The sequence below is a fragment of the Equus asinus genome, chromosome 12 (genome assembly GCF_041296235.1).
Source record: "Equus asinus isolate D_3611 breed Donkey chromosome 12, EquAss-T2T_v2, whole genome shotgun sequence".
Classification (NCBI taxonomy): Eukaryota; Metazoa; Chordata; class Mammalia; order Perissodactyla; family Equidae; genus Equus; species Equus asinus.
In genome coordinates this window covers 85,230,514-85,254,101 of record NC_091801.1, presented here as the reverse complement: position 1 = coordinate 85,254,101, position 23,588 = coordinate 85,230,514, and the positions used below count along the sequence as shown (strand labels likewise).

General features: G+C 65.0%; 1 protein-coding gene across 20 annotated transcripts in view; it reads left to right on the top strand.

Annotated features, from left to right (window-relative positions):
* PLEC (plectin) overlaps positions 1-23,327 on the top strand; it is a 56,636-nt gene extending 33,309 nt beyond the window's left edge. For 19 of the 20 annotated variants that reach the window (XM_070481856.1, XM_014858060.3, XM_014858062.3 and 16 more), the window contains 29 exons: positions 419-496; positions 577-669; positions 1,678-1,844; positions 2,486-2,601; positions 2,680-2,786; positions 2,867-2,986; positions 3,068-3,163; positions 3,478-3,605; positions 3,854-3,947; positions 4,533-4,687; positions 4,772-5,090; positions 5,175-5,252; positions 5,331-5,492; positions 5,685-5,789; positions 5,952-6,047; positions 6,222-6,347; positions 7,544-7,696; positions 7,806-7,960; positions 8,044-8,170; positions 8,279-8,462; positions 8,556-8,713; positions 8,841-9,019; positions 10,097-10,235; positions 10,339-10,695; positions 10,777-10,860; positions 11,049-11,153; positions 11,279-11,377; positions 12,366-15,746; positions 15,869-23,327. In XM_070481856.1, coding sequence (XP_070337957.1) covers positions 419-496; positions 577-669; positions 1,678-1,844; positions 2,486-2,601; positions 2,680-2,786; positions 2,867-2,986; positions 3,068-3,163; positions 3,478-3,605; positions 3,854-3,947; positions 4,533-4,687; positions 4,772-5,090; positions 5,175-5,252; positions 5,331-5,492; positions 5,685-5,789; positions 5,952-6,047; positions 6,222-6,347; positions 7,544-7,696; positions 7,806-7,960; positions 8,044-8,170; positions 8,279-8,462; positions 8,556-8,713; positions 8,841-9,019; positions 10,097-10,235; positions 10,339-10,695; positions 10,777-10,860; positions 11,049-11,153; positions 11,279-11,377; positions 12,366-15,746; positions 15,869-22,087 — 13,380 coding nt within the window. In that variant the 3' untranslated portion in view covers positions 22,088-23,327. The remainder of the gene's footprint in view (positions 1-418; positions 497-576; positions 670-1,677; positions 1,845-2,485; positions 2,602-2,679; positions 2,787-2,866; positions 2,987-3,067; positions 3,164-3,477; positions 3,606-3,853; positions 3,948-4,532; positions 4,688-4,771; positions 5,091-5,174; positions 5,253-5,330; positions 5,493-5,684; positions 5,790-5,951; positions 6,048-6,221; positions 6,348-7,543; positions 7,697-7,805; positions 7,961-8,043; positions 8,171-8,278; positions 8,463-8,555; positions 8,714-8,840; positions 9,020-10,096; positions 10,236-10,338; positions 10,696-10,776; positions 10,861-11,048; positions 11,154-11,278; positions 11,378-12,365; positions 15,747-15,868) is intronic. The other variant, XM_070481858.1, reaches the window with a different exon arrangement.
* The last annotated feature ends 261 nt before the right edge of the window (positions 23,328-23,588 follow it).

Here is a 23,588-nt window from a genome sequence, read left to right as displayed (position 1 = left end):
GGCCATGTGTCGAGCTGCCTGCTGTCCTGCCTGCTGCACTGCCTGGGGCCAGGCCTGGGACCTGCTGGGGCTGCCACCGCAGGCAGGAGGACCCCCTCCCTGAATGCCACTTCCCTCCGCCCACAGCTTCCTAGCTATTGTCTCCCCCCCACCCCTTTCCTTCCTTCCCCAGTCTGGGCCTGGCCCCTGGACGTCCCAAACCCCTGCTGGGCCTGGCCCCTGGACCGGTGGTCCCCCTTTCCCAGCTGGGGAGGGTGAACCAGGGACATGGGAAGGGCTGCTGCCTCCCTGGGGAAGACCCTTGGTTCAGTTGCCACAGATGCCTTGGGGGGTTCTGTGGGTGGGCTGGCAGCCGCAGCTGTAGGTCGGGCTGTGCCTCTGCTCTGTGCACGCTAACCGGCCATGCCTCCTCTCATAGCCCCGCGAGAAAGGGAGGATGCGCTTCCACAAGCTGCAGAATGTTCAGATCGCCCTGGACTACCTCCGGCATCGCCAGGTGAGGCTGCCCACCTGGCCACAGGCCCCAGGCCCCTCCTGGCTGGCCCGCAGGTATGACCCAGGGTGGCTTGCTTGCAGGTGAAGCTGGTGAACATCAGGAATGATGACATTGCTGACGGCAATCCCAAGCTGACCCTTGGCCTGATCTGGACAATCATCCTGCACTTCCAGGTAGGGTGGCCCCCACCGACCCTCACCCACCCCTGGGAGTCTCTAGGCTGGCCTGACGTCTGGCAGGGTGTGTGGCCTGGGTGCTGGAGCCTTTGGTATCCTGGCACCTCAGAGCCTTCCTGCCAGCCCCCAGTCCAGCCCCCGCCCCATCCCTGTGCGAGCCCTGTGGCCTGAGGGCCCAGGCTTCTCTCCAAGGCCCATCCTGTGCCCTCTGGCCCTGGCTGGGCAGGACTCCCAGAGCCTCCCTGCAGAGGAATGCATTCTCTGCTCCTGGTGCAGCTGCCCGCCCGCCCGTGGGGGAAGGTTCTGGAGAAGCATCGCTGCACTGGCTGACTCACCTTCTGCCTTCCTCAGCTGCACAGGAAGCCGCAAATCTGAGAGCCAGGCGGGCAGAACCTGGCTGGCACGGCAGCTGAGTCACACAGGTCGGCAGGCCCACAGGCAGACAGCTAGGGACAGGCAGACAGGTGTGCAGATAGCCAGACAGGCTGGCAGACCTGGGCCTGAAGGATTGCACTGAGTGTAGGGACCCACTGGTGCGTGGCTGCAGCATGCCCAGGCTGGGCTGCCAGGCATACCGTGCCCAGCCCCCAGAGACCCCAGCCTGCAGCCAGATGGGCAGCTTGTTTCAGGTGTGGGGCTCTGAGCTAGCTCAGTGCCTACAGCTGCTCTCCTTGTGCCCACCATGACCAACTCGAGGGGTGCAGGGTGTGCCCCAGGCCCCTGCTCCCCATCTGAGAGAGCTGGGGCACCCAGCCTGTGGTGGCAGCGGGCGCCGGGGCTCTGACTTATTCCATGGAAGCTGCTGGCTGGAGCAGCCTGGGCTTGTGGCACTGAGGTGTGGCGGGTCCCAGTGGCTCCTCTGCTGTTGGAGGGGCCCTCTCTGCCTCAGCTGGCCTTGTGGCTCCTTGTGCACCCCAACTGGGTGCCGAGCTGCCCCTACCCTCAGACAAGTGGTCGAGGGTGGCTGTGGCTGAGCTCCTGCCTCCTGCCCGCTGCATGGGGCAGATCTCGGACATCCAGGTGAGCGGGCAGTCGGAGGACATGACGGCCAAGGAGAAGCTGCTGCTGTGGTCTCAGCGCATGGTGGAGGGCTACCAGGGCCTGCGCTGTGACAACTTCACCTCCAGCTGGCGTGACGGCCGTCTCTTCAACGCCATCATCCACCGGCACAAGTACGCAGCCGGGGGCAAAGGGACTGTGGGTGGGGCGCCCCTGGAGTACCTCGGCTGGAGACTTCCAACAAGTTGGGGCGGGAAGGGTGTGGAGGGGTGAACTCGCTGTCGGGAATGTGCTGCTAGCGGGGAAGGCGCAGGCGAGCAGCCCCAGCCCCACCCACACCCTTCCCGCTGCCCTCTAGGCCCCTCCAGAGGCACTGCCGGCTTCCTTGAGGCCGGGAGCGTCTGCCCTGCGTGGATGCCCCAGAAGGGGCCTGGGTGGCTAGGCCACAATGGGGACAGCCCCCGGGGGACCTCAGCCCCTACCCAGGACTTGGGGCCTGGCAGGCAGGGTGACTGCAGGGAGCCCAGGCTGACCGGCACCCTCTGCTCGGTGCCCGCTGTTCACTCCTTGAGCTGCGGGGGAAGGGGTGCAAAGTACACAGCATCCACGCACGGACGCCTCTGTGGGCCGGGTTCGGTGTTAGTGGGGTGGGCATTGTAACTTTTAGGGTGAGTGTGGGGTTGGGGTTCTGTGTTTGCAGGGATACGTAGGGGGATCTGTGTGTGTGTGTCCCTGTCTGTGTGCTGACTACCTGATGGGCTTCACTGCCCTCTGTGTCCCTGCCTGCCTGCCCCACCTGCCCCTTTGCCCGCAGGCCCATGCTCATCGACATGAACAAGGTGTATCGTCAGACCAACCTGGAGAACCTGGACCAGGCCTTCTCTGTGGCAGAGCGGGACCTGGGAGTGACGCGGCTCCTGGACCCTGAGGGTACATGCTGCCAACCCTTCCTTCCTCTCCCCTCCCCTGCCTCTTGCTGGGGGCTCTTCTGACATCCCTTCCCCTTAGACGTGGATGTCCCTCAGCCCGATGAGAAGTCCATCATCACGTATGTCTCATCCTTGTATGACGCCATGCCACGCGTGCCTGACGTGCAGGATGGGGTGAAGGCCAACGTGAGTGGTGGCCAGTGGGCCCAGATGGGGGTGGGATGGGGGCCTCTGGTGGCCTCTGACGGCCCTTGCTTGCCACTCAGGAGCTGCAGCTGCGCTGGCAGGAGTACCGGGAGCTGGTGCTGCTGCTGCTCCAGTGGATCCGGCACCACACTGCTGCCTTCGAGGAGCGCAAGTTCCCCTCCAGCTTCGAGGAAATCGAGGTGGGTTTGTCCGTTCAGGCCAGGGTCCTTTGCCTGCTGTGGGGGCCCAGGTGTGGCTGCTGACACCACTTGTCCCCACAGATCTTATGGTGCCAATTCCTGAAGTTCAAGGAGACGGAGCTTCCAGCCAAGGAGGCGGACAAGAACCGGTCGAAGGGCATCTACCAGTCTCTGGAGGTGAGTGGGAGTCCCTGAGGGAGGTGAGTGGGGGTCCTCAGAGGGAAATGAGTAAGTGTCCTGGAGGGAAGTGAATGGGGATCCCAGAGGGTAGTGAGTGGGAGGTCCCCGTGGGGAGATGAGTAGGGAGCATTCTGGAGGGAAGACTGTTCCGGAGCCTGGGGCCTGGGGGTCCCCTCCAGTGAGCTAGGCTTGGCCTCACTACAGAGCTGCTGGGACCAGGACTGTTCCAGGTTGGGTGGGCTGGGGGCCTGGGTGGCTTGGCACTCCCACCCTTCTTCTGGCCCAGGCCTGAGCTTGGCCTCTGCCCACAGGGGGCAGTGCAAGCAGGCCAGCTTAAGGTGCCCCCCGGCTACCACCCGCTGGATGTGGAGAAAGAGTGGGGCAAGCTGCACGTGGCCATCCTGGAGCGGGAGAAGCAGCTGCGGAGCGAGTTTGAGAGGTGGGGGGGCACCAGGGTGCGGTTGAGCGGGTGGGGCCCTGCGGTGGCAGGAAAGGCACCCGAGGGTGAGTCACTGCCTGGGGAGGAAATTCCCCCCTCAGGCTGGGAAACCCGTACTCGGGCCAGCGTGACAGTGGGCTGCAGGCTGGCAGAGAGGCCAGGAGCAGGAGGGGAGCTGCACTCTGTGGCCGGGAGCCTGGCAGGCTGACCCCGCTCACGGCGGGTCCTGTGGGTGCCTTGGACTGCAGGCTGGAGCGTCTTCAGCGCATCGTGAGCAAACTGCAGATGGAGGCTGGGCTGTGTGAGGAGCAGCTGAACCAGGCCGACGCCCTGCTGCAGTCGGTGAGGGGGAGGGACGAGGGGTGGGACTGGGCAGGGAGGCTGGAGGGAGGCAGGAGGAGCCCCGAACGTGCCCCGCCCTGCGGCTAGCTGGCCAGAAGGCGGGGAACACACTGCAGCTCCTCCCTCCTGGTGTGCCGCCAACTCTGACGGCTTACTTCGGGCAGAGCTGACTTGTGGGCGCCAGCAGGACCCAGAAGAGGCCATCCTACCCTGTCCCAGACCCACCCTACGTGGCTTGCTCTCAGGAGGAGGTGGTGGGGAGGAACCAGACTCATAGGGTCCAGGGTGGGCAGGCTCCGTGGGCCTGGGCAGGAGCTTGTTGAAGGAGAAGTTTCTGGAGGTGGGTGGTGAGGGATGAGGCATGGAAAGCTGTGGACAAGGCCATGAAGGGTCTGGCTCCTTGGACCTAGTGGAGGCCTTTCGACTTGATCCCATTCTCTCAGAGAACTAAGAGTCGGCCGTTTAGCCAGAAGCGTGTGTCAGGAAGATGTGCGGGGCTGGGCGGGATCAGCGCTCCGAGGCCCCTCTGCAGACAGGTGGGAGGCGGGGCTGGCCGGGTTCTGAGTGATGGCGACCGCCTTGCAGGATGTGCGGCTGCTGGCTGCAGGCAAGGCACCACAGCGGGCGGGCGAGGTGGAGCGGGACCTGGACAAAGCAGACAGCATGATCCGCCTGCTGTTCAACGATGTGCAGACTCTCAAGGATGGGCGACACCCACAGGGCGAGCAGATGTACCGCAGGTGGGCCAAGCTCTGCCCTGGGGGGCCTCGGTACAGGCAGCCCGGTTCCAGCTGATCTCCTGCCGACTCCTTCGCTGCCCCCAGGGTGTACCGCCTGCATGAGCGCCTGGTGGCCATCCGCACTGAGTACAACCTCCGGCTGAAGGCAGGGGTGGCTGCCCCTGTGACCCAGGTGACCCAGGTAACGCTGCAGAGCACGCAGAGGCGCCCGGAGCTGGAGGACTCCACTCTGCGTTACCTGCAGGACCTACTGGCCTGGGTAGAGGAGAACCAGCGCCGGGTGGACGGTGCTGAGTGGGGCGTGGACCTGCCCAGCGTGGAGGCACAGCTGGGCAGCCACCGCGGCCTGCACCATTCCATCGAGGAGTTCCGGGCCAAGATTGAGCGGGCGAGAACTGACGAGGTGAGTGGGTGCCTCTGGGGTGGGCAGTGGGTGGTGGGCTAGGTCGTGGCCACTGCAGGCCTCACCTCTCGTTGTGTCCTGCAGGGTCAGCTCTCCCCGGCCACCCGGGGCGCCTACCGTGACTGCCTGGGTCGGTTGGACCTGCAGTATGCCAAGTTGCTGGTGAGTAGTGGACCAGGCTGGGGGCTGGGGCAGGCAGCAGGGCTGCAGCCTGCTGACACACACCCTGCCTGCCCACAGAACTCCTCCAAGGGCCGCCTTCGGTCCCTGGAGAGCCTGTACAGCTTTGTCGCGGCCGCCACCAAGGAGCTGATGTGGTTGAGTGAGAAGGAGGAGGAGGAGGTGGGCTTTGACTGGAGTGAGCGCAATACCAACATGGCCGCCAAGAAGGAGAGTTACTCGGTGAGGCGGGCAGCCGGCCTTCTAGGCCCTTCCGTGACCCCTCCCCCAGCTCAGGAGCCCCTTGGCAGCCAGTCGAGTCCAGCTTCAGGCCCCATGGGGCCCACCCTGGGCCTTGCGTGCCACTTGATGGGAGACTGGAAGACCCTGGCCTGGCCCTGACACCATTGCTAAGACCGGCCATCCCCATGTCAGGCCCTGATGCGTGAGCTGGAGTTGAAGGAAAAGAAAGTCAAGGAGATCCAGAACACTGGGGACCGGCTGCTGCGGGAAGACCACCCTGCTCGGCCTACAGTGGAGGTAGGACGGGGCTGCAGGAGAGACCAGCCTGGACCTCTCATGATGAAGGTGGCTCTGTAGGGGACCCCCCCCCGAACCCTCATGGTAGGGGTGGCGCAGGGCTGTGGGGCGCCCTCTGAGCCCCTCATGGTGGGTGGGGCCTAACGAGCGTGCTGTGTGCAGTCCTTCCAGGCAGCCCTGCAGACCCAGTGGAGCTGGATGCTGCAGCTGTGCTGCTGCATCGAGGCGCACCTGAAGGAGAACACCGCCTACTTCCAGGTGAGACCCAGGCCCCCTCATGCCTGCTCAGCTGCAGCATCCTTGAGGAGCCTGTAGACCACTGTTGCAGACAGTGTCCGTACAGACAGGGCTAATTCATTCCTGCACTCTGTCCTACTGAGCTATCAGAATCCTCCCCAGTCGGCCCAGTGTGACCCCTTGATGCTGCCCCAGTTCTTTTCAGATGTGCGGGAGGCTGAGGAGCAGCTGCGGAAGCTGCAGGAGACACTGCGCAGAAAGTACACCTGCGACCGCTCCATCACCGTCACTCGCCTCGAGGACCTCCTTCAGGATGCCCAGGTGAGCCAGGCCAGGGCTCTGCAGCCTGGTGAGCGACCAAGGTCCAGGGCACTCACGGCCTGCAGGGATGAGGGCGAGTGGCTGCCAGATTCAGGGATGGAGCGGCATAGTCAGGGGCAGGCGTAGGGACAGTGGGGTCCAAGGGTCAGGTGGAGTGCAGGGAGATGCTGGCCGTTGTCTGGGCCACAGTAGTACTTTGGAAAGTTCCCTCTGGAGGTGGGGGGGCGGTGACTAGAGGAGTTAGCAGGGGTTGGTCAGGGGCAGGATGGGAGTTGGAGGTCAGTGCAGTGGGACATGGGTGTGAGGGAACAGCGAGGTGAATGGCAGGGTTCCACAGTGGAGGCAGGTGGCTGGCCAGACCTGCCATGAGCCCCCTGACCCTCTAAGCCCCTGGGGTAAGTGGAGACCTGATTCAGCCTCCCTGTCTCCAGTCCTTTCACTGTAGATGGTTCTGCTGACATCTTGTGTCTGTTGTCTGGGGCAGGCACAGTCAGAAGGACGGAGGAGGCTGCTGGGTGTGGTACCCACGTGCCCCATGGCAGGGGTGGGGAGCACCCAGGAGGGGCCCTGGGGCCTTCTGGGCGTGCTTGGCGGGGAACCGTGGAGGAGAGAGGAGGCTGAAAGGTTCTGTTGGCTGGGAGCTCCTGTGGTCAGGAGTTGGGATCAGTGAAGGCGGGGGGTTCTGAGAGGCTCCCTTGGCTGCAGCATTGGCCTGGGAGAGGACTGGAGAGGTACAGGCAGCTTCAGGGTGGACTCTCACCTGCCTTGGACAGTCCTTGGTCGGGTTTGGCCCTTGGAGGTACTAGGCAGGAGGAGGCGGGTGACCTGCAGTGGGAAGAGGAGGGTGGAGGGAAGAGGATGTTGTGGGGCCAGAGTGCAGCTGGGGCCCTTCTTCTGGAGGATGCAGTGAGTGGCCTGGGGCGAAGGGTGGGCCCTCCGTCCTGGCCTGGAAGGAAGGAGGATCAGTGGGATCTGTTGGGAGCCAAGCTCTGGTGGCCTGGCTGGGCCACGCAGTTTGTGTATCTGGCCCCACTGCGCCCTGGGGACAGTAGGAGAGACCTCCTGATGTCAGAGCAGGGGGGTGCCAGGGGTGCTTGCTCATTGCCCAGGATGGCAGGTGGGTCTTCATAGACCTTCCTCCAGGCCACCTGGGTCTGGACGCAGGGTGCTGGTCTCTGAGGTGCCCTCCCTTGCAGGACGAGAGAGACCAACTAAACGAGTACAGAGGGCACCTCTCAGGCCTGGCCAGGCGGGCCAAGGCCATTGTGCAGCTGAAGCCCCGCAACCCAGCCCACCCTGTGCGGGGCCGTGTGCCACTGCTGGCCGTGTGTGACTACAAGCAGGTGGAGGTACGAGCAGAGCTCACACATGCAGGGTTGTGGCTGGGCAGGGCTTGCACATTGGGGTGTGGGGGGGGGGCTGGGTGTGGCTACACTGTGACGGCTCTGTCTGCCCCAGGTGACCGTGCATAAGGGTGACGAGTGCCAGCTGGTGGGCCCCGCACAGCCATCCCACTGGAAGGTGGTTAGCAGTTCTGGCAGTGAGGCTGCTGTGCCCTCTGTGTGCTTCCTTGTGCCCCCGCCCAACCAGGAGGCCCAGGAGGCCATTACCAGGTAGGTGGTTGGGGGTTTGGTGGCTGGAGTGGGTGGCAGTGGGCAGTGCCCACACGCCTCTGACCATGTCCCTGACCTGCCAGGCTGGAGGCTCAGCACCAGGCCTTGGTTACACTGTGGCACCAGCTGCACGTGGACATGAAGAGCCTTTTGGCGTGGCAGAGCCTCAGCCGCGATGTACAGCTCATCCGCTCCTGGTCCCTGGTCACGGTATGACTGCCTACTCAGCTGCCCTTGGGGGAGGGACGGGAGGCAGCTTCCTGCGGGCCGAGCCTGCCCCGCCCGTGCTCAGCCCTGCATGCCCCATGCCATCCACAGTTCCGCACCATGAAGCCGGAGGAGCAACGCCAAGCCCTGCGCAGCCTGGAGCTGCACTACCAGGCCTTCCTTCGGGACAGCCAGGATGCTGGTGGCTTCGGGCCTGAGGACCGGCTGCAGGCTGAGCGCGAGTATGGCTCCTGCAGCCACCATTACCAGCAGCTGCTGCAGAGCTTGGAGCAGGGTAGGTGGCGGGCAGGCCCAGGCTGGGGTGGAAGGCTGTGGGCCGAGCAGCCGTGTGAGCGGAGCAGCCTTGTGAGCGGGACGTGTTCCCCAGGCGAGCAGGAGGAGTCCCGCTGTCAGCGCTGCATCTCGGAGCTCAAGGACATCCGGCTGCAGCTGGAGGCCTGTGAGACACGCACCGTGCACCGCCTGCGGCTGCCGCTGGACAAGGAGCCCGCGCGGGAGTGTGCCCAGCGCATCGCCGAGCAGCAGGCAGGCACTGTCCCGTCCTGTCCCCCTCCCTTCCCTCCTCCCCCCATGCCCTCCCTACTTCAGCCTTCAAGGGGTGCTGTGTGCTGGGTCCCGTGGTCAGCTTGCCTCCTCCTTGGTCTCTCCTCAGAAAGCACAGGCTGAGGTCGAGGGACTGGGTAAGGGGGTCGCCCGGCTTTCTGCCGAGGCCGAGAAGGTCCTGGCCCTGCCCGAGCCATCACCTGCTGCCCCCACTCTGCGCTCGGAGCTGGAACTGACCCTGGGCAAGTTGGAGCAAGTCCGCAGCCTGTCCGCCATTTACCTGGAGAAGTGAGTGCACCTGTCAGCAGCCGGGGGGTGCTGTGACCAGAGGAGGGTTCTGAGCAGAGGGAGGCCTGACCGCTGTGTGCTGGGGGAGGACAGGCTCATGGGCAGGCAGACGGGGGCAAGGAGGTAGGGTCTGTTGAGGGACCCAGGGCACCATCGTTGGAGAGGTCAGCAGAGTGAGGAATGCCAGAAGGGGAGGTGGCCAGTAGCCAGTGGGGTTCAGACATGGGGCTCGGCCACATGGGGGGAAACGGGTGACCTTGGGGGAGGGGCTTCTTGGCGGTGGGTGGGAGTGAGGACTTGTGGCAGGTGGTTAGCGGTGGGGCAGCGAGTGAGATAGCAGAGGGCCCGAGCTGGTGAGAAGGCCCAATGCCAAGGTCTTTTTGGGGGGCCTGTACCCCCCATCTCCCAATTTGCTTCCCCCACGGTCCCTTCTTGCCCCAGGGCCCCTGAGAAATGCAGAGTCCTCACCAGGGCCCTCTTCCTCCTGGCTGCCCGTCTCCCACCCAGCCGCAGAGCGCTCTCGTATTCTTTGTGGTTTATTTCAGCGTGTACATTCACGTAGTTCAAAGATTCACTTCTAGAAGCTTCCTGAGAAGTCCTCCTCTGCTCTCTCTTCTCAGTCTCATCACTGATTCCCTCTCTAAGGGCCCAGTCTTGTTACTGAATGTTTCATGGTCTCTGACAACACTTCAAACAATGCGTCCACTCCTCCCCGCCCTTCCCCGCAGAGGCTGACACGCTGTTTGAGAGAAGTGTCACCCTCTGGCACATGGTGTCCCCCTCACCCAGGGTTTCTCCCAGGCCCCAAGGGCAGCTGGCTCAGTGCTCCCTGCCTCGGGGCCTTGGGGCCTCCTGTCCCCCTGGCCAGTACAACCTCCTTCCAGGACTCAGGCTGGAGCTGAAATGTCCCTGTGTCTTAGAGGTCCCCGGCCACCCTCTCCCCAGGCTCTGTTCTGCTCCCCGAAGCCCATGACCACAGGCTCAGCCAACCATGAGGGCTCTGGTCCCACCGTGTTGTGCTTGCTGCTGCCTCGAGCCCACCCCTTCCCCAGCTCTGAGCTACGCTCTCCCCACTAGGCTCAAGACCATCAGTCTGGTGATCCGCAGCACACATGGGGCCGAGGAGGTGCTCAAGGCCCACGAGGAGCAGCTCAAGGAAGCCCAGGCTGTGCCTGCCACCCTCCCAGAGCTCGAGGCCACCAAGGCCGCACTAAAGGTACTGCTGCTGGGCCTGCGCCTTGCTGCGGGGGCTGGGGGATCTAGGGGCCAGTGGCAGGGCCTCAGGCTGAAACGGCACCCACGCCTCTGGCCCCCAACAGAAGCTGCGGGCCCAGGCGGAGGCACAGCAGCCCATGTTTGATGCCCTGCGGGATGAGCTGCGGGGCGCGCAGGAGGTGGGCGAGCGGCTGCAGCAGCGGCACGGAGAGAGGGACGTGGAAGTGGAGCGCTGGCGTGAGCGGGTTGCCCAGCTGCTGGAGCGCTGGCAGGCTGTGCTGGCCCAGACTGATCTGCGGCAGCGTGAGCTCGAGCAGCTGGGCCGCCAGCTGCGTTACTACCGTGAGAGCGCAGACCCACTGGGCGCCTGGCTGCAGGACGCTAAGCGGCGGCAGGAGCAGATCCAGGCCATGGTGCTGGCTGACAGCCGGGCCGTGCGGGAGCAGCTGCGGCAGGAAAAGGTGGGCATGGGCCAGGTGCAGGCGGGAGTGGGCAGCGGTGGGGGGCGCACTCTGTGGCCGCTGACCACTCTCCCCTCCTAGGCACTGCTGGAGGAGATCGAGCGCCACGGGGAGAAGGTGGAGGAATGCCAGAGGTTCGCGAAGCAGTACATCAACGCCATCAAGGTAAGGCTACCTGGCCACCTGCTGCCCTTGTGGGGGCCTGGTGATCCAGAGAAGACTTGCTGGGAGACGGGTCTGGGACCCTAGGGGTGTCCCCCAAGTCCAGGCCACACTGGTAAAAGCCTGTGGTCAGGTTCAGGGGCAGGGTGAGGGGAGGGTGGAACTGGTGGCTGACTGGTGTGTGCTCGCAGGATTATGAGCTCCAGCTCGTCACATACAAGGCACAGCTTGAGCCGGTGGCCTCCCCGGCCAAGAAGCCCAAGGTCCAGTCCGGGTCAGAGAGCGTCATCCAAGAGGTAAGGCTGAGGGGCGGGGCTGGCGGGGAGAGGCCCAGCCTAACCTAGATTGAGGGGCTGAGTGGGCCTCGTGGGCCCCAGGGCTCAGGGCAGGGCTGACCTGCCTGCCCTCTCCTGCCCCCTAGTATGTGGACTTGCGCACACGCTACAGTGAGCTGACCACACTCACGAGCCAGTACATCAAGTTCATCAGCGAGACGCTGCGGCGCATGGAGGAGGAGGAGGTATGGCCCACCGGGGTGGGGAGGCCGTCCTGCTGCCCGCCTCGCCCCAGAGGCAGCCTTTAAGAAGCCATCTGGGGCCACTTAGCACCGCTCTCCCCATTCCCCTCCTGCCTGGTGCCACCAGCGTTTCTCCTGTAGTACAGCCTGCCCTATCTTGGCCTGGTGTGCGCTGCACTGCTCTGCCCGTGGTGGCTGGTGCCTCCTCTTTCTCCTGTGTGTTAGCACGTCCCCTGTCAGGCGTCTCACTGCCTCTCTCGTATGCATTCTTCCTTGGGATTCTGTGCTGGCATCTCCCACCTGGCCACTTGCTCTGGAAGAGCTAGGAGTGGTGTCAGGTTATGGGGGCTGGGAAGGGGTGTCCCAAGGTGCCTCGGCGGGGCAGGGTGCCCACCTGTCCTGTTCCTCCTGCCTCCTGGGTGGCCCCGCAGTCTGGCCTACCTGCAGCCGCCTCTCTGCTCAGAGCCACAGGCTTGCAAGTCCCTCTTCGGAGCTGGCTCACTCCTGCGCTGCTCTCCTACGCTGGCAACCCCACACCTCCTGACCACACTGGGCTGTGGGAATGGACCTGGGTCAGGGAGGGGACCTGTGGGGCCCCTGTGGCCAGAACCAGGTCAGCAGGCGTTCGGTGGTGCTCAGGCAGGGTTGTGCGGTGGATGCGGCTCACAGGCACTGCGAACTTCCTGCTTTGCTCTCTCTCTCTCTCCCTGTCTGTCTCCGTCGCCTGTCTGCGGGAAGAGGGGAGGACGCCTGGGCCTCCTTCCCCGGGCTGGTGAGCACGGTGGGGCCAGGCTGCGCTCGCTGCCCTGAGTGCCCTGGGCGGGTGCACGCTCTCTCCCTCGGCCGGGCTGTGACCTCTGTCCTCCCTCGAACCCCCCGCACCGCGCTGTCGGAGTGAACTGTGGTGGTGCCGTGTCATGTGAAGGCCTGGCGGCTTGCTCCGTGCTCACCGCTCTCTCTGGTTCTCTCCCTCTCTCTGCCGCGGCCACAGAGGCTGGCTGAGCAGCAGCGGGCAGAGGAGCGGGAGCGACTGGCCGCGGTGGAGGCCGCACTAGAGAAGCAGCGGCAGCTGGCCGAAGCACACGCCCAGGCGAAGGCACAGGCAGAGCAGGAGGCACAGGAGCTGCAGCGGCGCATGCAGGAGGAGGTGGCCCGGCGGGAAGAGGCAGCGGTGGATGCGCAGCAGCAGAAGCGCAGCATCCAGGAGGAGCTGCAGCACCTGCGGCAGAGCTCGGAGGCAGAGATCCAGGCCAAGGCTCGGCAGGTGGAGGCAGCTGAACGCAGCCGGCTGCGCATCGAGGAGGAGATCCGCGTGGTGCGCCTGCAGCTGGAGACAACTGAGCGCCAGCGCGGTGGGGCTGAGGGTGAACTACAGGCGCTGCGTGCGCGGGCAGAGGAGGCCGAGGCACAGAAGCGGCAGGCGCAGGAAGAGGCAGAGCGCTTGCGGCGGCAGGTGCAAGATGAGACCCAGCGTAAGCGGCAGGCAGAGGCGGAGCTGGCCGTGCGTGTGAAGGCTGAGGCCGAGGCGGCTCGCGAGAAGCAGCGGGCCCTGCAGGCACTGGAGGAGTTTCGCCTGCAGGCTGAGGAAGCAGAGCGGCGTCTGCGGCAGGCCGAGGCGGAGCGGGCACGCCAGGTACAAGTGGCCCTGGAGACGGCACAGCGCAGCGCGGAGGTGGAACTACAGAGCAAGCGCGCCTCCTTTGCGGAGAAGACGGCGCAGCTGGAGCGCACCCTGCAGGAGGAGCACGTGGCTGTCGCGCAGCTGCGGGAGGAGGCCGAGCGGCGGGCGCAGCAGCAGGCCGAGGCCGAGCGCGCCCGCGAGGAGGCTGAGCGGGAACTGGAGCGCTGGCAGCTGAAGGCCAATGAGGCACTGCGGCTGCGGCTGCAAGCGGAGGAGGTGGCGCAGCAGAAGAGCCTGGCCCAGGCCGAGGCAGAGAAGCAGAAGGAGGAGGCAGAGCGGGAGGCACGGCGGCGAGGCAAGGCGGAGGAGCAGGCTGTGCGGCAGCGGGAGCTAGCAGAGCAGGAGCTGGAGAAGCAGCGGCAGCTGGCAGAGGGCACCGCGCAGCAGCGCCTGGCAGCAGAGCAGGAGCTGATCCGGCTGCGGGCTGAGACAGAGCAGGGGGAGCAGCAGCGGCAGCTGCTGGAGGAGGAGTTGGCGCGGCTGCAACATGAGGCGGCCGCGGCCACGCAGAAGCGCCAGGAGCTGGAAGCTGAGCTGGCCAAGGTGCGGGCCGAGATGGAGGTGCTGCTAGCTAGCAAGGCGCGGGCCGAGGAGGAGTCGCGTTCCACCAGCGAGAAGTCCAAGCAGAGGCTGGAAGCTGAGGCCAGCCGGTTCCGTGAGCTGGCCGAGGAAGCCGCCCGCCTGCGCGCCCTGGCCGAGGAAGCCAAGCGTCAGCGGCAGCTGGCTGAGGAGGACGCAGCGCGGCAGCGGGCAGAGGCGGAGCGGGTGCTTGCCGAGAAGCTAGCTGCCATTGGTGAGGCCACACGGCTCAAGACTGAGGCGGAGATCGCGCTGAAGGAGAAGGAGGCGGAGAATGAGCGCTTGCGGCGGCTGGCAGAGGATGAGGCCTTCCAGCGGCGGCGGTTAGAGGAGCAGGCGGCCCAGCACAAGGCTGACATCGAGGAGCGGCTGGCACAGCTGCGCAAGGCATCGGAGAGTGAGCTGGAGCGGCAGAAAGGGCTGGTGGAAGATACGCTGCGGCAGCGGCGGCAGGTGGAGGAGGAGATCCTGGCTCTCAAGGTGAGCTTCGAGAAGGCAGCTGCCGGCAAGGCGGAGCTGGAGCTAGAGCTGGGGCGCATCCGCAGCAATGCCGAGGACACGCTGCGCAGCAAGGAGCAGGCGGAGCTGGAGGCCATGCGGCAGCGGCAGCTGGCAGCCGAGGAGGAGCAGCGGCGCCGTGAGGCTGAGGAGCGTGTGCAGAAGAGCCTGGCGGCTGAGGAGGAGGCTGCGCGGCAGCGTAAGGCTGCGCTGGAGGAGGTGGAGCGGCTCAAAGCCAAGGTGGAGGAGGCACGGCGTCTGCGTGAGCGAGCAGAGCAGGAGTCTGCGCGGCAGCTGCAGCTGGCTCAGGACGCTGCCCAGAAGCGGCTGCAGGCGGAGGAGAAGGCTCACGCCTTTGCAGTGCAGCAAAAGGAGCAGGAGCTGCAGCAGACGCTCCAGCAAGAACAGAGCATGCTGGAGCGGCTGCGTGGCGAGGCAGAGGCGGCACGGCGGGCGGCCGAGGAGGCAGAGGAGGCGCGGGAGCGGGCCGAGAGGGAGGCAGCACAGTCTCGGCGGCAGGTGGAGGAGGCAGAGCGGCTGAAGCAGTCAGCAGAGGAGCAGGCGCAGGCGCAGGCACAGGCGCAGGCCGCCGCAGAGAAGCTGCGCAAGGAAGCTGAGCAGGAGGCGGCGCGGCGGGCACAGGCAGAGCAGGCGGCCTTGCGGCAGAAGCAGGCGGCCGACGCGGAGATGGAGAAGCACAAGAAGTTTGCTGAGCAGACGCTGCGGCAGAAGGCGCAGGTAGAACAGGAGCTGACGACGCTGCGGCTGCAGTTGGAGGAGACTGACCACCAGAAAAGCATCTTGGACGAGGAGCTGCAGCGGCTGAAGGCGGAGGTGACGGAGGCAGCCCGCCAGCGCAGCCAGGTGGAGGAGGAGCTCTTCTCTCTACGCGTGCAGATGGAGGAGCTGGGCAAGCTCAAGGCACGCATTGAGGCGGAGAACCGTGCGCTCATCCTGCGCGACAAGGACAACACACAGCGCGTCCTGCAGGAGGAGGCTGAGAAGATGAAGCACGTGGCAGAGGAGGCTGCGCGTCTGAGTGTGGCAGCCCAGGAGGCGGCACGGCTGCGGGAGCTGGCCGAGGAGGACCTGGCACAGCAGCGGGCCCTGGCCGAGAAGATGCTCAAGGAGAAGATGCAGGCGGTGCAGGAGGCCACACGGCTCAAGGCCGAGGCTGAGCTGCTGCAGCAGCAGAAGGAGCTTGCGCAAGAGCAGGCCCGGCGGCTGCAGGAGGACAAGGAGCAGATGGCGCAGCAGCTGGAGCAGGAGACTCAGGGCTTCCAGCGGACACTGGAGGCAGAGCGACAGCGGCAGCTGGAGATGAGCGCCGAGGCTGAGCGCCTCAAGCTGCGAGTGGCCGAGATGAGCCGGGCCCAGGCCCGGGCTGAGGAGGACGCCCAGCGCTTCCGGAAGCAAGCTGAGGAGATAGGCGAGAAGCTGCACCGCACTGAGCTTGCCACGCAGGAGAAGGTGACGCTGGTGCAGACGCTCGAGATCCAGAGGCAGCAGAGTGACCACGACGCTGAGCGCCTGCGGCAGGCTATCGCCGAGCTGGAGCGCGAGAAGGAGAAGCTCAAGCAGGAGGCCAAGTTGCTGCAGCTCAAGTCTGAGGAGGTACCAGCTCTCTGTCCACACGCGAGTGGGCGGGCTCGAGGGGGGAGGGTCTGCTCTCGGATAGGGCAGCGGGGGTTCCCAAGGTCCCCAATGTCCCTGACTGCTCCCTGCCCCCTTTACAGATGCAAACAGTACAGCAGGAGCAGCTGCTGCAGGAGACACAGGCCCTGCAGCAGAGCTTCCTCTCCGAGAAGGACACCTTGTTGCAGCGGGAGCGCTTCATCGAGCAGGAGAAGGCCAAGCTAGAGCAGCTCTTTCAGGACGAGGTGGCCAAGGCGCAGAAGCTGCGTGAAGAGCAGCAGCGGCAGCAGAAGCAGATGGAGGAGGAGAAGCAGCAGCTGGTGGCCAGCATGGAGGAGGCCCGGCAGCGGCAGCGGGAGGCCGAGGAGGGTGTGCGACGCAAGCAAGAGGAGCTGCAGCGCCTGGAGCAGCAGCGGCAGCAGCAGGAGAAGCTGCTGGCGGAGGAGAACCAGAGGCTGCGTGAGCGGCTGCAGCGCCTGGAGGAGGAGCACCGGGCTGCACTGGCACATTCGGAGGAGATTGCTGCCTCTCAGGCCACTGCTGTCAAAGCCCTGCCCAATGGCCGGGACGCCCCTGACGGCCCAGCCACAGAGGCGGAGCCTGAGCATGCTTTTGACGGCTTGCGGCAGAAGGTGCCAGCCCAGCGGCTGCAGGAGGTGGGCATCCTGAGCACGGAGGAGCTGCAGCGGCTGGTGCAGGGCCGCACCACGGTGGCCGAGCTCGCGCAGCGGGAGGACGTGCGCCGCTACCTGCAGGGCCGCAGCAGTATTGCTGGGCTGCTGCTGAAGCCTGCCAACGAGAAGCTGAGCATCTACACAGCCCTGCGGAGGCAGCTGCTGAGTCCGGGCACAGCACTCATCCTGCTCGAGGCCCAGGCGGCCTCAGGCTTCCTCCTGGACCCTGTGCAGAACCGACGGCTGACAGTCAATGAGGCCGTGAAGGAGGGCGTTGTGGGCCCTGAGCTACACCACAAGCTGCTGTCGGCTGAGCGTGCCGTCACCGGCTATAAGGACCCTTACACCGGGGAGCAGATCTCCCTCTTCCAGGCCATGAAGAAGGACCTCATCGTGAGGGACCACGGCATCCGCCTGCTGGAGGCCCAGATCGCCACGGGTGGCGTCATCGACCCCGTGCACAGCCACCGCGTGCCCGTGGAGGTGGCCTACCAGCGCGGCTACTTCGACGAGGAGATGAACCGCGTGCTGGCGGACCCGAGCGACGACACCAAGGGCTTCTTCGACCCCAACACGCACGAGAACCTCACCTACCTGCAGCTGCTGGAGCGCTGCGTGGAGGACCCCGAGACGGGCCTGCGCCTCCTGCCACTCACAGATCAGGCTGCCAAGGGCGGTGAGCTCGTCTACACCGACTCTGAGGCCCGGGACGTGTTCGAGAAAGCCACCGTGTCCGCGCCATTTGGCAAGTTCCAGGGCAAGACAGTGACCATCTGGGAGCTCATCAACTCTGAGTATTTCACAGCTGAGCAGCGGCGGGACCTCCTGCGGCAGTTCCGCACGGGCAAGGTCACCGTGGAGAAGATCATCAAGATTGTCATCACGGTGGTTGAGGAGCACGAACAGAAGAGCCAGCTCTGCTTTGAGGGCCTGCGTGCCCTGGTGCCCGCTGCCGAGCTGCTCGAGAGCGGGGTCATCGACCACAACCTCTACCGCCAGCTGCAGCGGGGCGAGCGCTCGGTGCGAGAGGTAGCCGAGGTGGATGCCGTGCGTCAGGCCCTGCGGGGCACCAATGTCATCGCAGGCGTGTGGCTGGAGGAGGCAGGGCAGAAGCTGAGCATCTACGAGGCCCTCAAGAAAGATCTGCTACAACCAGAGGTGGCCGTGGCCCTGCTGGAGGCCCAGGCCGGCACAGGGCACATCATCGACCCTGCCACGAGCGCCCGGCTGACTGTGGACGAGGCAGTGCGCTCCGGCCTGGTGGGGCCCGAGCTGCATGAGAAGCTGCTGTCAGCTGAGAAGGCCGTGACGGGCTATAAGGACCCCTACTCAGGGAAAAGCGTCTCTCTGTTCCAGGCCCTGAAGAAGGGACTCATCCCCAAGGAGCAGGGTCTGCGTCTGCTGGATGCCCAACTGTCCACGGGCGGCATCGTGGACCCCAGCAAGAGCCACCGTGTGCCCCTGGACGTTGCCTATGCCCGGGGCTACTTAGACAAGGAGACCAGCAAAGCCTTGTTAGCACCCAGGGATGATGCCAAGACCTACTACGACCCCAGTGCGTGTGAGCCGGTCACCTATGGCCAGCTCCAGCAGCAGTGCCGGCCTGACCAGCTGACGGGGCTGAGCCTGCTGCCAGTCTCAGAGAAGGCTGCACAGGCCCGGCAGGAGGAGCTCTACTCCGAGCTCCAGGCCCGGGAGACCTTTCAGAAGGCCACTGTCGAGGTCCCTGTGGGCAGCTTCAAGGGCAGGACGGTGACAGTGTGGGAGCTCATTAGCTCCGAGTACTTCACGGAGGAGCAGAGGAAGGAGCTGCTGCGGCAGTTCCGCACGGGCAAGGTCACCGTGGAGAAGATCATCAAGATCCTCATCACCATTGTCGAGGAGGTGGAGACCGTGCGGCAGGAGAGGCTCTCCTTCAGTGGGCTCCGTGCCCCGGTGCCAGCCAGTGAGCTCCTGGCCTCCAGGGTCCTCAGCAAGGCCCAGTTTGAGCAGCTCAAAGATGGCAGGACATCGGTCAAGGACCTGTCGGAGGTGGACTCCGTGCGGACGCTCCTGCAGGGCAGCGGCTGCCTTGCTGGCATCTACCTGGAGGAGTCTAAGGAGAAGGTGACCATCTATGAGGCCATGCGGCGGGGCCTCCTCAGGCCCAGCACGGCCACTGTCCTGCTTGAAGCCCAGGCAGCTACCGGCTTTCTGGTGGACCCTGTGCGCAATCAGCGCCTGTACGTCCATGAGGCCGTGAAGGCTGGCATTGTGGGCCCTGAGCTGCATGAGAAGCTGCTGTCAGCCGAGAAAGCCGTGACAGGCTACAAGGACCCTTACTCAGGCACAACCATCTCCCTCTTCCAGGCCATGAAGAAGGGCCTCGTAGTCAGGGACCACGGCATCCGCCTGCTGGAGGCCCAGATCGCCACGGGCGGCATCATCGACCCCGTGCACAGCCACCGCGTGCCCGTGGAGGTGGCCTACCAGCGCGGCTACTTCGACGAGGAGATGAACCGCGTGCTGGCGGACCCGAGCGACGACACCAAGGGCTTCTTCGACCCCAACACGCACGAGAACCTCACCTACATGCAGCTGCTGGAGCGCTGCGTGGAGGACCCTGAGACGGGCCTGCGCCTCCTGCCACTCAAAGGGGCAGAGAAGGTGGAGGTGGTGGAGACCACGCAGGTGTACACCGAGGAGGAGACCCGGAGGGCGTTCGAGGAGACGCAGATCGACATCCCTGGCGGCGGCAGCCATGGTGGCTCCACTATGTCCCTGTGGGAGGTGATGCAGTCAGACCTGATCCCCGAGGAGCAGCGGGCCCGGCTGATGGCCGACTTCCAGGCCGGCCGGGTGACCAAGGAGCGCATGATCATCATCATCATCGAGATCATCGAGAAGACCGAGATCATTCGCCAGCAGAACCTGGCTTCCTACGATTACATCCGCCGCCGCCTCACCGCTGAGGACCTGTACGAGGCCCGGGTCATCTCCCGAGAGACCTACAACCTGCTCCGGGAGGGCACCAAGAGCCTCCGCGAGGTGCTCGAGGCGGAGTCTGCCTGGCGCTACCTCTACGGCACAGGCTGTGTGGCCGGCGTCTATGTGCCCGGCTCCAGGCAGACACTGACCATCTACCAGGCCCTCAAGAAGGGGCTGCTGAGTGCCGAGGTGGCCCGCTTACTGCTGGAGGCACAGGCAGCCACAGGCTTCCTGCTGGACCCGGTGAAGGGCGAGCGGCTGACGGTAGATGAAGCCGTGCGGAAGGGCCTGGTGGGCCCTGAGCTGCACGACCGGCTGCTCTCAGCTGAGCGGGCCGTGACCGGCTACCGCGACCCCTACACGGAGCAGACTATCTCGCTCTTCCAGGCCATGAAGAAGGAGCTGATCCCTGCTGAGGAGGCCCTGCGGCTGCTGGATGCCCAGCTGGCCACAGGCGGCATTGTGGACCCACGTCTGGGCTTCCATCTCCCGCTGGAAGTGGCCTACCAGCGCGGCTACCTCAACAAGGACACGCACGACCAGCTGTCGGAGCCCAGCGAGGTGCGCAGCTACCTGGATCCCTCCACGGATGAGCGCCTCAGCTACACGCAGCTGCTCAAGCGGTGCCGTCGCGACGAGAACAGCGGCCAGCTGCTCCTGCCTCTCTCGGACGCCCGCAAGCTGACCTTCCGCGGCCTGCGCAAGCAGATCACAGTGGAGGAGCTGGTGCGTTCTCAGGTCATGGATGAGGCCACGGCGCTGCAGCTTCAGGAGGGCCTCACCTCCATTGAGGAGGTCTCTAAGAGCCTGCAGAAGTTCCTCGAGGGCACTAGCTGCATCGCCGGCGTCTTCGTCGATTCCACCAAGGAGCGGCTGTCGGTGTACCAGGCCATGAAGAAGGGCATCATCCGCCCCGGCACGGCCTTTGAGCTCCTGGAGGCACAGGCGGCCACTGGCTATGTCATCGACCCCATCAAGGGGCTCAAGCTGACCGTGGAGGAAGCCGTGCGCATGGGCATCGTGGGCCCCGAGTTCAAGGACAAGCTGCTATCGGCAGAACGCGCCGTCACCGGCTATAAGGATCCGTACTCCGGGAAGCTCATCTCCCTTTTCCAGGCCATGAAGAAGGGCCTGATCCTGAAGGACCACGGCATCCGCCTGCTGGAGGCCCAGATCGCCACGGGTGGCATCATTGACCCCGAGGAGAGCCACCGGCTGCCCGTGGAAGTGGCCTACAAGCGAGGCCTCTTTGACGAGGAGATGAACGAGATCCTCACTGACCCCTCGGATGACACCAAGGGCTTCTTTGACCCCAACACGGAGGAGAACCTCACTTATCTACAGCTGATGGAGCGCTGCATCACCGACCCTCAGACGGGCCTGTGCCTCTTGCCACTGAAGGAGAAGAAGCGGGAGCGGAAGACGTCTTCCAAGTCCTCAGTGCGCAAGCGCCGCGTGGTGATCGTGGACCCTGAGACGGGCAAGGAGATGTCAGTGTACGAGGCCTACCGCAAGGGCCTCATTGACCACCAGACGTACCTGGAGCTGTCTGAGCAGGAGTGTGAGTGGGAGGAGATCACCATCTCCTCCTCGGACGGTGTGGTCAAGTCCATGATCATTGACCGCCGCTCAGGCCGCCAGTACGACATCGATGAGGCCATCGCCAAAAACCTCATCGACCGCTCTGCGCTAGACCAGTACCGCGCCGGCACACTCTCCATCACCGAGTTCGCCGACATGCTCTCGGGCAACGCCAGTGGCTTCCGCTCCCGCTCCTCCTCTGTGGGGTCCTCCTCCTCCTACCCCATCAGCCCTGCCGTCACCAGGACCCCGCTGGCCTCCTGGTCTGACCCCACCGAGGAAACGGGTCCTGTGGCTGGCATCCTGGACACGGAGACACTGGAGAAGGTGTCCATCACGGAGGCCATGCACCGCAACCTGGTGGACAATATCACCGGGCAGCGGCTGCTGGAGGCACAGGCCTGCACCGGCGGCATCATCGACCCCAACACCGGCGAGCGCTTCCCTGTCACCGATGCCGTCAACAAGGGCCTGGTGGACAAGATCATGGTGGACCGCATCAACCTGGCCCAGAAGGCCTTCCTTGGCTTCGAGGACCCGCGCACCAAGACCAAGATGTCGGCCGCCCAGGCCCTGAAGAAGGGCTGGCTCTACTACGAGGCCGGCCAGCGCTTCCTGGAGGTTCAGTACCTGACGGGTGGCCTGATTGAGCCCGATGTACCAGGCCGCGTGCCCCTCGACGAGGCCCTGCAGCGCGGCACGGTGGACGCCCGCACCGCCCAGAAGCTGCGAGACGTTGGCGCGCACTCCAAGTACCTCACCTGCCCCAAGACGAAGCTCAAGATCTCCTACAAGGACGCACTGGACCGCAGCATGGTGGAGGAGGGCACGGGGCTGCGGCTGCTGGAGGCTGCTGCCCAGTCCAGCAAGGGCTACTACAGCCCTTACAGCGTCAGCGGCTCCGGCTCCACGGCTGGCTCGCGCACCGGCTCGCGCACGGGCTCCCGGGCTGGCTCTCGCCGTGGCAGTTTTGACGCCACTGGCTCCGGCTTCTCCATGACCTTCTCCTCCTCCTCTTACTCCTCCTCAGGGTATGGCCGCCGCTATGCCTCGGGCCCCACGTCCTCCCTGGGAGGCCCTGAGTCTGCTGTGGCCTGACTCCCTGCCTGCACCCCGCCTCCTGCTCTGCATGTGGCCAGGCTCCCCGCCCAGGCGCTGGGGTCTTTCTTTAATGTTTAAAGGTGTCTTCTTCCCAAGCGGTGCCTAAACTTTAACCAAAAAGACCAGACTAATATATTAATATATGTCTGCTGTCCAGACAGCCTGTTTCTTGGGGGACAGGGCTGGTCCAGCGCCACTGACCACCTCACCCCAGGTCTCCCTTAGTTCTCTCTTCCTGCCACTCACCACAGCCAGGTGCCTTGGAGGGTCCAGAGCCGGGCCCCCAACCCAGCCCTCCCTTCTTCCAGGAGGGTTCCGTCTGGGCGAGGTTCCCCTGCAGCCCTGTAGGCGGGCCCCACATAACACCCAATCACCAATCCTAGCTGCTCGAGGCAGCGGGGGTTAGCCCCGTTCCTACTGGGGCCCTCGGGGTGGGCATTTTCTCCTGTCTGTTTCCAGAACTGACCTGCTCGCTCAGTGGGCCTTGCTGGGAAGGGAGGGGGTCCTGGGTTAGCCATCTCTTCCAGCCTGCCCAGAGAAGTCCCTTTCCCGTGGGAAGGTGAGTCCAGTCTGCAGCACCAGCTGGTCTGGGCCAGGCCCCAGCCTGTTCCTGGCTCCCGCCAGGCTCCTACACAGATGCAGGCTCTGTTCCCAGTTCCCAGCCCCTGACACTCTCTCCCAAGACCCCAGGCCTCTGGCTTCAGCCTTCCAGCCTCAGCTCCCTAGTAAGTGCCTTCTGTGTCTTCCCTTGCACCCCAGGCCCCAAGGACCCAGACCTGGGGTGGGAGACAGACCTTCCCAGTGAGAGGCTCGCTACTGGCCCAGCTCTCGGGCATGCCAGCCCCGGGCTAGGCTCAGTTTGGCTGAGCTTTCTGCTGGGCTCTTCTCCCCCATGGGCCCGGTGGCCCCTGGAGCCTGTGGAACCCCACCCTGGGGTGCTGCCTGCCTGTCTCTGCCAGGGAGCCTCAGCCCCTTCGTTGAGCCTGGGGACACCAGCAGGGCTGTCTGTGCTGACCTGGGCAGCCCAGCCTGGTGTCGCCCCCTCCTGTTCCATCCAGCCCCTGGCCTTGGTGGCTTCCACCCCCGCCTCCACCCTCTGAGCTTTGCATGTTCCACTAACCCAGGCAGGCGGCGAGTGGAGGTGCCGGGCTTCCAGCTGCCTCTGTGAGGGCAGAACACTAACCTGACCATGGGCGGGCCTGCGGTGCTCGCCCCAATAAAAGCAATTCCAACTTTCCCTTGGGTCTTGCCTCACTTTCTTGTCTTGGGCTCAGGGATGCGTTGGGGTACGGTGGATACTGCAGCCCCAGGCGCTGAGCTTGGCCACTGTGTCCTGGTCAGGGGCAGAGGAGCGGGGCCTCGGTAAAGATGCCGGCCTGGGGCTGCACGTCTCAGGCGAGAGAAACCCAGACTGAGTGGCCCTGAGCAGAGGGCGAGGCGGCGGGAAGGGTAGACCAAGCGAGGCCGGGCCAGCTGGGGCCCACTGCTGGACGTCCCC